This window comes from Cherax quadricarinatus, chromosome 24 (genome assembly GCF_038502225.1).
Source record: "Cherax quadricarinatus isolate ZL_2023a chromosome 24, ASM3850222v1, whole genome shotgun sequence".
NCBI classification, from domain to species: Eukaryota; Metazoa; Arthropoda; class Malacostraca; order Decapoda; family Parastacidae; genus Cherax; species Cherax quadricarinatus.
In genome coordinates, this window is record NC_091315.1 from 15,887,805 (window position 1) to 15,901,700 (window position 13,896).

The following is a 13,896-nucleotide window of genomic DNA, read 5'->3' on the forward strand; positions in this document are numbered from 1 at the left end:
TGTAGACATGCAGCAATCATTGGCCATTATGAAGCAACTTGAACATTCAGCTAAGATACAATTAAGAAGTGTTTCATTAAGGAAAGAAATCAGTCTCTGGAGAACTAGTCTCCTGAAGTGAAGCTGAGGAAGCTGTGGACTAAATATCTACCAGCTAACGAGAATGTAAGTCTTTCCTGTCATTACCAACTTTTAATCGACGTATCTGTGCGAAATTTGATTATTAGATTTGGCTGAAATCAAATCAAAGCAGCAACAACAAGAATGATGTGGAAAACTGTCTTGGATGGTCACACGTCACCCAGTACAACAAGACCTGTATGGGAGACGAGTCAGTATCACCCGTCTCGTAAACAGTACTTGCTAGTGGCACCTTTTAATTTATATGGAGTTCCCTCACACAATAAATGGAAATCAGTGGTAAAAATAATGCAACTGGAGATGAAAAAAAAACCACTTTTGTTTCTTCTTAGAGTGATGTTAAAGGTTGTGTACTGTGCAGTGTTATGTATCATTCATCTTGATTACGGTTATACATTAACAGAGTTGTGGGAGCTGCGAATCTGTCTGTATTATTGACAGTTTGTGTTCGTACAGCTGTCAGTGTACATGAAGCAGTGATACCATCATATGTGTGAGGGGAAACAGTGTACACGAGACAGTGATATCAACATGTGTTTGGGGAAAGACAGTATACATGAGACAGTGATACCAACATATGTGTTAGAGGAAACATAGTCAGCAGGTATATTGTTAACTTTTATTTTTGGGATACAGTTGGTACACTGTACCCACACAACGTAAATAACAGATATATTGTTTATGGTTACCTTGAAGACGGCTTGGTAAAAAATCTTGAACAATATACTTAGAAACCAAGCTTGGACACTAAGCATGGCCACCAAGCTTGGACACTAAGCATGGCCACCAAGCTTGGACACTAAGCATGGCCACCAAGCTTGGACACTAAGAATGGCCACCAAGCTTGGACTCTAAGCATGGCCACCAAGCTTGGACTCTAAGCATGGCCACCAAGCTTGGACACTAAGCATGGCCACCAAGCTTGGACACTAAGCATGGCCACCAAGCTTGGACACTAAGAATGGCCACCAAGCTTGGACTCTAAGCATGGCCACCAAGCTTGGACACTAAGCATGGCCACCAAGCTTGGACACTAAGCATGGCCACCAAGCTTGGACACTAAGCATGGCCACCAAGCTTGGACACTAAGCATGGCCACCAAGCTTGGACACTAAGTATGGCCACCAAACTTGGACACTAAGCATGGCCACCAAGCTTGGACACTAAGCATGGCCACCAAGTTTGGACTCTAAGCATGGCCACCAAGCTTGAACACTAAGCATGGCCACCAAGCTTGGACTCTAAGCATGGCCACCAAGCTTGGACACTAAACTTGGGCACCAAACTTGGACACTAAACTTGGGCACCAAACTTGGACACTAAACTTGGGCACCAAACTTGGACACTAAACTTGGGCACCAAGCTTCAACACCAAACTTCGGCACCAAGAATCATCAAATTTGATGTGACAAGCTTGGTGTGGAAGCGACCCATTATCTCCTAATTAGGTTTCCACTCTGCCAGTAAACATTTTGCTCCATTACTTTCACTGGTTCGCTTTTAGGATTGCCAAAGTGATAGTTGAATTTCTTTCTTTCTCTCCAGAGGCTACGAACCCATGTCTGAGTATGATTCAGAATGTTTGGTGTTCTTCACACTGGGTTTCGTGTACAGGAAAACTAGCAGTACAACTTTCGATACTAGAAGAATCTTCAATACTTCCTGTCAGGTTTAGTGTCACAGCTGTGAATGTAAGATTCTGAGTGCCAGGCAGTCTGGTAGTTAGTGATACTAGGTCACGATTGGTTACATGATTGTTACCAGTACATGGCGGCCTCTGGATCATTGCGCCAGTACATGGCTGACCTGGCGGTGACTTCGGGGTCGTGGGCAGCCATCTTCTTCCAGTAGATGTCAGCCATTCTGGCGTATTCGGGGCCACGGCCAGACATGCGCTGGTAGAAGAAAGCTGATTGGGCCATGGCCTCAGGATCACTGGAGGTGGCCTTGCGGGTCTCCATGGCCGCCTTGGCAGCCCCTTCAGGGTCCTCCGCGAACATGATCCGCCAGTACATTGACGCTGCCGCTGCCGCCTGCGGGTGTCTGCCGATCATATGGCGCCAGTACATGGCCGCACGTGTAGCATTGCTGTTGATGGCGGCCGCAGGGAAGGAGTTGCTGGCTTTACTTTTCTCAGACACTGCCGCACCTGCTTCCACCACCACGCCCGCGGCTACCACCACCACCACCACCACCACCACTTCTACATAAAGCACAAGTCTGCAATAAAAACAACAAGACATATAAGGTAGTTATAGCATCCAACAGCGCCATTAACTACGCTCCAAGAGCACAGTCACTGTAAACATTGAATTCTGTATCAGATTATAATCCGTGTCATTATTCATTTTCGTAATAATTAAAACAATAAGTGCACTAGGTATTGATAAGAACACAAGGTGATATTTAATATCTTTGATGCACTTCCGCTCAAAGGATAAACGCATGGGATTCCTCGCTGAATTAGTTCGTGAACCGAAGATCTCGTCGCTGGACCAGTTCGTACTCAACAAATATTTCGTCGGTGGGACAGTTCGTGATGTGATCATTGAAATCCTTATTTCCTTTCCATGAAATATGACTAAAATCAAATTTGGCTTTCCGTTGATGGCACTCAGCGGGAAGCCATTGACTGATAAGAGAAGCTTTCACTAGCAGTGTGCCCATGAGAAGTGTTTTATGATCTCCACGAAGTGTTCTGTGATCGCCACGAGGTGTTCTGTGATCGCCACGAGGTGTTCTGTGATCGCCACGAGGTGTTCTGTGATCGCCACGAGGTGTTCTGTGATCGCCACGAGGTGTTCTGTGATCGGCACGAGGTGTTCTGTGATCGCCACGAGGTGTTATGTGATCGCCACGAGGTGTTCTGTGATCGCCACGAGGTGTTCTGTGATCGGCACGAGGTGTTCTGTGATCGCCACGAGGTGTTCTGTGATCGCCACGAGGTGTTCTGTGATCGCCACGAGGTGTTCTGTGATCTGTATGAAGTGATCAAATAACTGATTTTTAAGCTTGGATTATTCAGCTGGTGATGAGTTACCAGTCCGAGGAAGAAGCAGCAGGTCACATTGTTAAACAAACCACAGAACGAGAGGGTGTTTGCATCCATGGCAAGTGAATCCTAAAATTTACAGGCCAGTGCGTTAACCACTAGGCCAGTGGTTTAACCTATTGTGGTTTGCATGTTGCATCCTGGCGTCTGGCCTTGCGTCACTGTTAGATACTGGTCACTCACTCCTGCAAGCTATTACCAGAATTAGTGTAGAAATAACATAGTTAAAGTGAAGATAGTGTTGAGGAGAGTGTGAGGTGTAGAGCAGACTAGCGAGGGGTAACGTAGGGGTAAGACAGTGTTTCTACCGGTAGTTATTAGCAGTAAGAATACTTAGGAAGCTAGGAAGTCCTCTCTCAATGTGAACAAGGAATAGGATAATAACCAGCAATAATTGATACTTAAATCCAGAAAGGGCAATAAGTGGACAGAGTAGCATTACTTGGAAAGATAGCTGACACTAAATTTGACTTGACTTAAGAAATCGTAATGACACGATTGCAAATAAACCATACACGACAGAGAGGTATAACGGATCTTTCAACCACACCACCTACCCCCCCCCCCCGTAACCATCCCTCCCTCACACACACGCACACACGCACACACACAAGGGCAGACACTCATAGAAGCTTTAGACCCTAGCAGCAAACTCCGCTTTTTATAACCCAGAATTACTGGTATGTATTAGCAGTATCTCCCCCTCACACCTCCCCCACACACACGAACACACACATATACACACATACACACACACACCTGCACTAGGACAATATGGTAACTAACTAGGCGAATACACACACACACACACACACACACACACACACACACACACACACACACACACACACACACACACACACGCACACACACACAAACACACACACACACACACGCACGCGAACACACACACACACACATGTGCACACACACACACATACACAAGCTCATATACACTTGACACAAACACGTACCCATCCCTCCCCTAACCACCGCTCCCCCTTCCCTAACCACCTCACCCTAGCCACCTACCCCTCCCCCACACCATCTAACCCCTCCCCCAAACCATCTAACCCACCTCCCCCAACTACCTCTCCCCCTCCAATAACCATCCTCCCCCTCCTCATAACCATCCATCCCCTCTCCCCCCAACCATCTATTCCCCTCCCCCTAACCACCCCTCCCCTTCCTTCTGTGGAGCAATGGGGGAACCTAAAACTAGGATGAGAACAAGGGGCTCGAAAGACGAATCTGGGGGGGAGGACTGGGAAGCAGAGCTCAAAAAAAGGGAGGAAGACTGGGGAAGGAGACTAGAGGAGCTGGCAAGAAAGATGGAAGAGTGGTTAGAAGCAGAATGTAGAAGGTGGAAGCAACATGCCACAACAGCAGAAAACAAGATAAAGAGATTAGAAGAGGAGCTGAGACATCTGAAACAGCATAGAGACAAAGATATTACAGAAGCAGCATCAGCAATGGCTACATCAGACACAGACAACGGGTCTGAAGGGAGCATGGAAACTAAACTGTATGCAGAGGTCCTGACAAACCCACATGGGGCTAAAATAAAGACAGGGAGCACACTAGGACAAAATGTGAGGTTGGGAGACATTGAAGGAACTAGGACATGTGCAGGGACCTTACCAGACACCTGTGGGGGCCAGGAACAGGAAGGAGAAACCAAGGAGGATAGGGGCCATAGCTAGGGAAGGGACTGAAGGAAGGAACACTCCACGGGAAGAAACTAAAACACATCAGAGGATGCAATGGGAGTCACAGAGGGAGGTGGAAAGGGAGAGATCAGTGTTTGTCTATGGGCTAAACGAAGCTAAAGGGGAAACTTATGAGGAAAGAAAGCAGGAGGAGAAAAAAGCGATTGAAGGTATCATGAAGGTGATAGGCGAGGGGGAAATGACCCAGGTGGCAAATTTTCGGAGAATCGGGTGGTTCACAGAGAAAATGAATCGGCCTCTCAAAGTAATTTTCAAGGCAGAATAAACCCGAACCATGATCCTGCAGGAGAAAGCATGGCTGAGAGGCAGGCAGGAGTTCATGAGTGTGTACCTCGATCGAGACAGAACACAGGAGGAAAGGAGGACGATGAAAGAGAGAGTTCAGACACGAAAGGAGAAATGGGAGGAAATGAAAAAGGAGAGTAGAATAACCCAGGAACAACTGGAAGGACAAGCACCCCCCCCCCAGAAACACCTGCAGAAGGACCCCAGCCACGACACCCCCAAGGCAACTGAACAATCCAAACCAACCATCACACACCGATCCCTCTGTTCCCACCCCCCACACCACAGTTACAGTATTAGAACAGAAGTTGAAGGTTTGGTACACAAATGCAGATGGATTAACGAATAAACATGAGGAATGGCAAGAAAGAATCAACGAGAAGTCCCCAGACATCATAGCAGTTACAGAGACAAAACTCACGGGGACAATAAAAGATGCAATCTTCCCACCAGGATACTGGATCATGAGGAAAGATAGAAGGGGCATAGGGGGAGGTGGGGTTGCTCTGCTAGTATAAAACAGATGGAAATTCGAGAAAATGGAAGGCATAGATGAGATGGGAGAAAGAGACTACATAGTAGGTACACTTCAGTCTGGGGAACACAAGGTGGTCATTGCAGTGATGTATAATCCACCACAGAACTGCAGGAGGCCAAGAGAGGAATATGAAGAGAGCAACAGAGCAATGGTGGACACACTTGCTGAGGTGGCAAGAAGAGCTCACTCCAGCAGAGCAAAGTTGCTGGTTATGGGGGATTTCAACCACATGGAGATTGACTGGGAAAACCTGGAGCCACATGGGGGTCCCGAAACATGGAGAGCCAAGATGATGGACGTGGTGCTGGAAAACCTCATGCACCAACATGTTAAGGACACTACCAGAGTGAGAGGGGAGGATGAACCAGCAAGATTGGACCTTGTGTTCACATTGGGCAGTTCAGACATTGAGGACATCATGTATGAGAGTCCCCTAGTAGCTAGCGACCACGTGGTTCTGTGCTTTGAATATATAGTAGAGCTGCAAGCGGAGAGAGTAACAGGAGTTGAATGGGAAAAGCCTGACTATAAAAGAGGGGATTACATAGGGTTGAGGAACTTCCTGCAGGAGGTCCCATGGGACAGAGAATTGGCAGGAAAGCCAGTAAATGAAATGATGGAATATGTAACAACAAAATGCAAGGAGGCAGAGGAAAGGTTTATTCCCAAGGGCAACAGAAACAACGGGAAGACCAGAACGAGCCCCTGGTTTACCCGACGGTGTAAGGAGGCAAAAACAAAGTGCAATAGAGAATGGCAAAAGTACAGAAGGCAGAGAACACACGAAAATAGGGAGATCAGTCGCAGAGCTAGGAACGAGTACGCACAGGTAAGGAGGGAGGCCCAGCGACAGTATGAAAATAACATAGCATCGAAAATCAAGACTGACCCGAAACTGTTGTATAGCCACATCAGGAGGAAGACAACAGTCAAAGACCAGGTGATCAGATTAAGGACAGAAGGGGGAGAACTCACAAGAAATGACCAGGAGGTATGTGAGGAGCTAAACAGGAGATTTAAGGAAGTTTTCACAGTAGAGACAGGAAGAGCTGTGGGAAGTCAGTACAGAAGGGAACATCAAGAGGGAATATACCATCAAGTGTTGGATGACATACGAACAACTGAGGAGGAGGTGAAGAAGCTGCTAAGTGACCTTGATACCTCAAAGGCGATGGGACCGGACAACATCTCCCCATGGGTCCTTAGAGAAGGAGCAGAGATGCTGTGCGTGCCTCTAACCACAATCTTCAACACATCCCTTGAAACTGGGCAACTACCTGAGAAATGGAAGACAGCAAATGTAGTCCCCATATTTAAGAAAGGAAACAGAAACGAGGCGCTAAACTACAGACCTGTGTCTCTGACATGTATTGTGTGCAAAGTCATGGAGAAGATTATCAGGAGGAGAGTGGTCGAACACCTGGAACGGAACAAGATTATAAATGAAAACCAGCATGGGTTCATGGAAGGCAAATCTTGTATCACAAACCTCCTGGAGTTTTATGACAAGGTAACAGAAGTAAGACACGAGAGAGAGGGGTGGGTTGATTGTGTTTTCCTAGACTGCAGGAAGGCCTTTGACACAGTTCCCCACAAGAGATTAGTGCAGAAGCTGGAGGATCAGGCGCATGTAACAGGGAGGGCACTGCAATGGATCAGGGAATACCTGACAGGGAGGCAGCAATGAGTCATGGTACGTGAAGAGGTATCACAGTGGGCGCCTGTGACGAGCGGGGTCCCACAGGGGTCAGTTCTAGGGTCAGTGCTATTTTTGATATATGCGAACGACATGATGGAAGGAATAGACTCTGAAGTGTCCCTATTCGCAGATGATGTGAAGTTGATGAGAAGAATTAAATCGGATGAGGATGAGGCAGGACTGCAAAGAGACCTGGAAAGGCTGGACATGTGGTCCAGAAACTGGCTTCTTGAATTCAACCCTGCCAAATGCAAAATCATGAAGATTGGGGGGGGGGGGCAGAGAAGACCGCAGACAGAGTATAGGCTAGGTGGATAAAGACTACGGATCTCACTCAGGGAGAAAGACCTTGGGGCGACCATAACACCGAGCACGTCACCGGAGTCACACATCAACCAAATAACTGCTGCAGCCTACGGGCGCCTGGCAAACCTGAGAATAGCGTTCCGATACATAAATAAGGAATCGTTCAAGACACTGTACACTGTGTATGTTAGGCCCATACTGGAGTATGCAGCATCAGTCTGGAACCCACACCTGGTCAAGCACATCAAGAAGTTAGAGAAGGTACAAATGTTCTCAACATGGCTAGTCCCAGAGCTCAGGGGAATGTCGTACTAGGAAAGGTTGATGGAAATCGGACTGACGACACTGGAGGACAGAAGGGTCAGGGGAGACATGATAACCACATACAAGATACTGCGGGGAATAGATAAGGTGGACAGAGACAGGATGTTCCAGAGAGGGGACACATGAACAAGGGGTCACAACTGGAAGCTGAAGACTCAGACGAGTCACAGGGACGTTAGGAAGTATTTCTTCAGTCATAGAGTCGTCATGAAGTGGAATAGCCTAGCAAGTGAAGTAGTGGAGGCAGGAACCATACATAGTTTTAAGAAGAGGAATGATACAGCTCAGGAAGCAGAGAGAGAGAGAGAGAGAGAGAGAGAGAGAGGACCTAGTAGCAATCAGTGAAGAGGCAGGGCCAGGAGCTGAGTCTCGACCCCTGCAACCACAATTAGGTGAGTACAATTAGGTGAGTACACACACACACACACACACACACACACACACACACACACACACACACACATACACGCCACTAATTACATTAATTTCTTGAGCCTTCAATACTCATTGAAAATGAAAAGCTCGGCTTGTAGTCTTTAATAAGAGGTTTGAGGCTATGCAGCTCCTGGGCCCGAGACCAGGAGAAGAGACAATCAGAGGACGATCCCCTGAACTCGGCACTCCAGATTGGTTCGGTCAGATTAATGATATCATTTCTCACCATCACCGACACAATTCTTCTTGTTCAACGACACCATCCCTCTTGTTCAACAACACCATTCTTCTTGTTCAACGACACCATCCCTATTGTTCAACAACACCATTCTTCTTGTTCAACGACACCATCCTTCTTGTTCAATGATAGAATCCTTCTTGTTTAACGATATCATCCTTCTTGTTCAACGACATCATCCTTCTTGTTCAACGATACCATCCTTCCTGTTCAACGACACCATCCTTCATGTTCAACGATACAATCCTTCTTGTTCAACGATACCATCCTTCTTGTTGAACGACACCATCCTTCATGTTCAACGATACAATCCTTCTTAAACCATACCCCGGCCGGGATTGAACCCGCGGTCATAGAGTCTCAAAACTCCAGCCTATGACCGAGGGTTCAATCCCGGCCGGGGTATGGTTTGTTTGCAATCGTGTCATTACGATTTCGTGAGTCACAATCCTTCTTGTTCAACGACACCATCCCTCTTGTTCAAAGACACCATCCCTCTTGTTCAACAACACCATCTTCTCTTGTTCAACAACACCATCTTCTCTTGTTCAACAACACCATCTTCTCTTGTTCAGCGACACCATCCCTCTTGTTCAAGAACACCATCCCTCTTGTTCAACAATACCATCCCTCTTGTTCAACGACACCATCCCTCTTGTTCAACAACACCATCTTCTCTTGTTCAACGACACCATCCCTCTTGTTCAACAACACCATCCCTCTTGTTCAACAACACCATCTTCTCTTGTTCAACGACACCATCCCTATGGTTCAACGACACCATCTTATTTTGTTCAACAACACCATCCCTCTTGTTCAACAACACCATCCCTCTTGTTCAACAACACCATCCCTCTTGTTCAACAACACCATCTTCTCTTGTTCAACGACACCATCCCTATGGTTCAACGACACCATCTTATTTTGTTCAAAAACACCATCCCTCTTCTTCAACAACACCATCCCTCTTGTTCAACAACACCATCCCTCTTCTTCAACAACACCATCCCTCTTGTTCAACAACACCATCTTCTCTTGTTCAACGACACCATCCCTATGGTTCAACGACACCATCTTATTTTGTTCAACAACACCATCCCTCTTGTTCAACAACACCATCCCTCTTGTTCAACAACACCATCCCTCTTGTTCAACAACACCATCCCTCTTGTTCAACAATACCATCCCTCTTGTTCAGTAACACCATCCCTCTTGTTCAACAACACCATCCCTCTTGTTCAACAACACCATCCCTCTTGTTCAGTAACACCATCCCTCTTGTTCAACAACACCATCCCTCTTGTTCAGTAACACCATCCCTCTTGTTCAACAACACCATCCTTCTTGTTCAATGATAGAATCCTTCTTGTTCAACGACATCATCCTTCTTGTTCAACGACACAATCCTTCTTGTTCAAAGACACCATCTTCTCTTGTTCAACAATACCACCCCTCTTGTTCAACAATACCACCCCTCTTGTTCAACAACACCATCCCTCTTGTTCAACAACACCATCTTCTCTTGTTCAACGACACCATCCCTCTTGTTCAACAACACCATCCCTCTTGTTCAACGACACCATCCTTCTTGTTCAACGACACCATCTCTTGTTCAACAACACCATCCCTCTTGTTCAACAACACCATCCCTCTTGTTCAACGATACCATCCCTTTTGTTCAACAACACCATCCCTCTTGTTCAACGATATCATCTTCTCTTGTTCAACGACACCATTCCTCTTGTTCAACGATACCATCCCTTTTGTTCAACAACACCATCCCTCTTGTTCAACGATATCATCTTCTCTTGTTCAACGACACCATTCCTCTTTTTCAACAATACCATCCCTCTTGTTCAACAACACCATCCCTCTTGTTCAACGACACCATCTTCTCTTGTTCAGTAACACCACCCCTCTTGTTCAACAACACCATCCCTCTTGTTCAACGACACCATCTTCTCTTGTTCAGTAACACCACCCCTCTTGTTCAACAACACCATCCCTCTTGTTCAACAACACCATCTTCTCTTGTTCAACGACACCATCCCTCTTGTTCAACAACACCATCCCTCTTGTTCAACGACACCATCTTCTCTTGTTCAGTAACACCACCCCTCTTGTTCAACAACACCATCCCTCTTGTTCAACGACACCATCTTCTCTTGTTCAGTAACACCACCCCTCTTGTTCAACAACACCATCCCTCTTGTTCAACAACACCATCTTCTCTTGTTCAACGACACCATCCCTCTTGTTCAACGACACCATCCCTCTTGTTCAACAACACCATCCTTCTTGTTCAACAACACCATCCTTCTTGTTCAACGACACCATCTTCTCTTGTTCAACAACACTATCCCTCTTGTTCAACGACACCATCTTCTCTTGTTCAGTAACACCACCCCTCTTGTTCAACAACACCATCCCTCTTGTTCAACGACACCATCTTCTCTTGTTCAGTAACACCACCCCTCTTGTTCAACAACACCATCCCTCTTGTTCAACAACACCATCTTCTCTTGTTCAACGACACCATCCCTCTTGTTCAACGACACCATCCCTCTTGTTCAACAACACCATCCTTCTTGTTCAACAACACCATCCTTCTTGTTCAACGACACCATCTTCTCTTGTTCAACAACACCATCCCTCTTGTTCAACGATGCCATCCCTTTTGTTCAACAACACCATCCCTCTTGTTCAACGACACCATCTTCTCTTGTTCAGTAACACCACCCCTCTTGTTCAACAACACCATCCCTCTTGTTCAACGATATCATCTTCTCTTGTTCAACAATACCATCCCTCTTGTTCAACGACACCATCTTCTCTTGTTCAACAATACCATCCCTCTTGTTCAACGACACTATCTTCTCTTGTTCAACAACACCATCCCTCTTGTTCAACAACACCATCCCTCTTGTTCAACAATACCATCCCTCTTGTTCAACGACACTATCTTCTCTTGTTCAACAACACCATCCCTCCTGTTCAACAACACCATCCCTCTTGTTCAACAACACCATCCCTCTTGTTCAGCAACACCATCCCTGAACATTAAAATGTTATAAAATACCGACAGGTTGTTAGGTAAGACACATATGCAACAGTTAGGTGTCTTTATTATAAAGATACCTAACTGTTGCATATGTGTCTTACCTAACAACACCATCCCTCTTGTTCAACGATACCATCCTTCTTGTTCAACAACACCATCCTTCTTGTTCAACGATACCATCCCTCTTGTTCAACGATACCATCCTTCTTGTTTAACAGCACCATCCTTCTTGTTCAACGATACTATCCTTCTTGTTCAACGATACCATCCTTCTTGTTCAACGATACCATCCTTCTTGTTCAACAACACCATCCTTCTTGTTCAACGATACCATCCTTCTTGTTCAACAACACCATCCTTCTTGTTCAACGATACCATCCCTCTTGTTCAACGATACCATCCTTCTTGTTCAACAACACCATCCTTCTTGTTCAATGATTCCATCCTTCTTGTTCAACGATACCATCCTTCTTGTTCAACGATACCATCCTTCTTGTTCAACGATACCATCCCTCTTGTTCAACGATACCATCCTTCTTGTTTAACAGCACCATCCTTCTTGTTCAACGATACCATCCTTCTTGTTCAACGATACCATCCTTCTTGTTTAACAGCACCATCCTTCTTGTTCAACAACACCATCCCTCTTGTTCAACAACACCATCCCTTTTGTTCAGCAACACCATCCCTTTTGTTCAGCAACTCCATCCCTATGGTTCAACGACACCATCCGTCTTGTTGAACCACGGTACGGGTGGGTTTGTCTTCCATTTGTCAGGTGATGCCCGGTTAGGGTAGTCAGTTCAAGCTAGAGAAGGTCAAGTTAGGGTAGGTCAGGTCATTTTAAGGTAGGTCAGGTTGGGTTAGGTCAGGTCAGGTTAAGGTAGGTCAGGTTAGAGTATGTCAGGTTAGGTCAGGTCAGGTTAAGGTAGGTCAGGTTAGAGTAGGTCAGGTTAGGTCAGGTCAGGTTTGGGTAGGTCAGGTCATTTCAGGTTGAGTTCAGCTAATTTTCGACAAAATATATGTAATCTTACAACAAATAATTAGTAGCATAAGGAAGGACATAAGCGGTGTGAAGGTTGTTTCCTGGGAACAGAGGATCGAGCACACACAACAGCACACGCTCATTTACACACCTTAAATTCCTTAGTTTTCTGTCTGTTGTCTCTGTTATTGTCTCTTGTCTCTCTGTTACTTTCTCTTGTCTCTCTGTTACTGTCTCTTGTTTCTCTGTTACTTTCTCTTGTCTCTCTGTTACTTTCTCTGGTCTCTCTGTTACTGTCTATTGTCTCTCTGTTACTGTCTCTGTACCTGTCCTTCTGTTGTCTCCTGCATTCATAATTATTAACACAAACCTTTGTGTAAACAAACGTATTTATAAAGAGAAAAAGCAGACGAGACTCGAACCGGGGTCCTGGCATGTCGCAGGCCCAACGGTTCGAATCCCCGTCCATTCTTCACTTTGTTCACGGACAGTCGTACATTACGACGAATCTTGAGTTTAAACACATTCATATCCTAGTGAACCCATAGATAAGGAGCCGCATATTTCGATCTGTAACTTAGATCCTCTTTTGTTGAAGAGAATCTCAAATTGCGACAAAAAGGAGCATCTCCTCTTATTTGGTCATAAAGATCCCATGTCTTATTCTTTCCAACTTTTTTTTATGTTCTTCCTTATTTTAAATCGTTCTTTGGTTCATATGAGGCTGCTAACAGTGCTTCCAGGAGCTGTAAGAATCAGCTTCACTTTCTAAGTGACTGTTTTGCTGAGTAAGTGAGTTTATTTAGGCGTAGGTACACGTAAGTACAATTATTATGCATTGTGTAAATTACCTAGGATAGCCTCACCAAAAAGTCAGACAAAGTGATATACGTCGAGACTCGATCCTCGCAGCCACGAGTGAGTGTATCCGCAGAGGATGAAGAGTGAAGGAAGTATAGCACTGACCACTTACCTCTGGATCATTGTGTAAGCTGTGTGGGTAGCCGTGCCCAGGATGGTGTCAGTCTCTCACGCCTCTCCAAGGTTAGGTTAGTAAAGGTTCGTCAGGAAATAGGACAAGTGTTTCCTGACACGGGTCTTA

The 13,896-nt window shown here is 45.7% G+C and overlaps 2 protein-coding genes across 2 annotated transcripts in view; one reads left to right on the forward strand and one right to left on the reverse strand.

Annotated features, from left to right (window-relative positions):
- LOC128690727 (multifunctional procollagen lysine hydroxylase and glycosyltransferase LH3) overlaps positions 1-13,896 on the forward strand; it is a 124,914-nt gene that overhangs the window by 25,461 nt on the left and 85,557 nt on the right. The window lies entirely within an intron of this gene.
- Positions 747-13,896, reverse strand: part of LOC128690836 (uncharacterized) — a 13,563-nt gene continuing 413 nt past the window's right edge. Inside the window, exons 1-2 of the mRNA XM_053779574.2 lie at positions 13,768-13,896; positions 747-2,361 (exon numbers count right to left, since the gene is read on the reverse strand). The exon at positions 13,768-13,896 is cut by the window's right edge and continues 413 nt beyond it. Coding sequence (XP_053635549.2) covers positions 1,899-2,361; positions 13,768-13,778 — 474 coding nt within the window. The 5' untranslated portion in view covers positions 13,779-13,896 and the 3' untranslated portion in view covers positions 747-1,898. The remainder of the gene's footprint in view (positions 2,362-13,767) is intronic.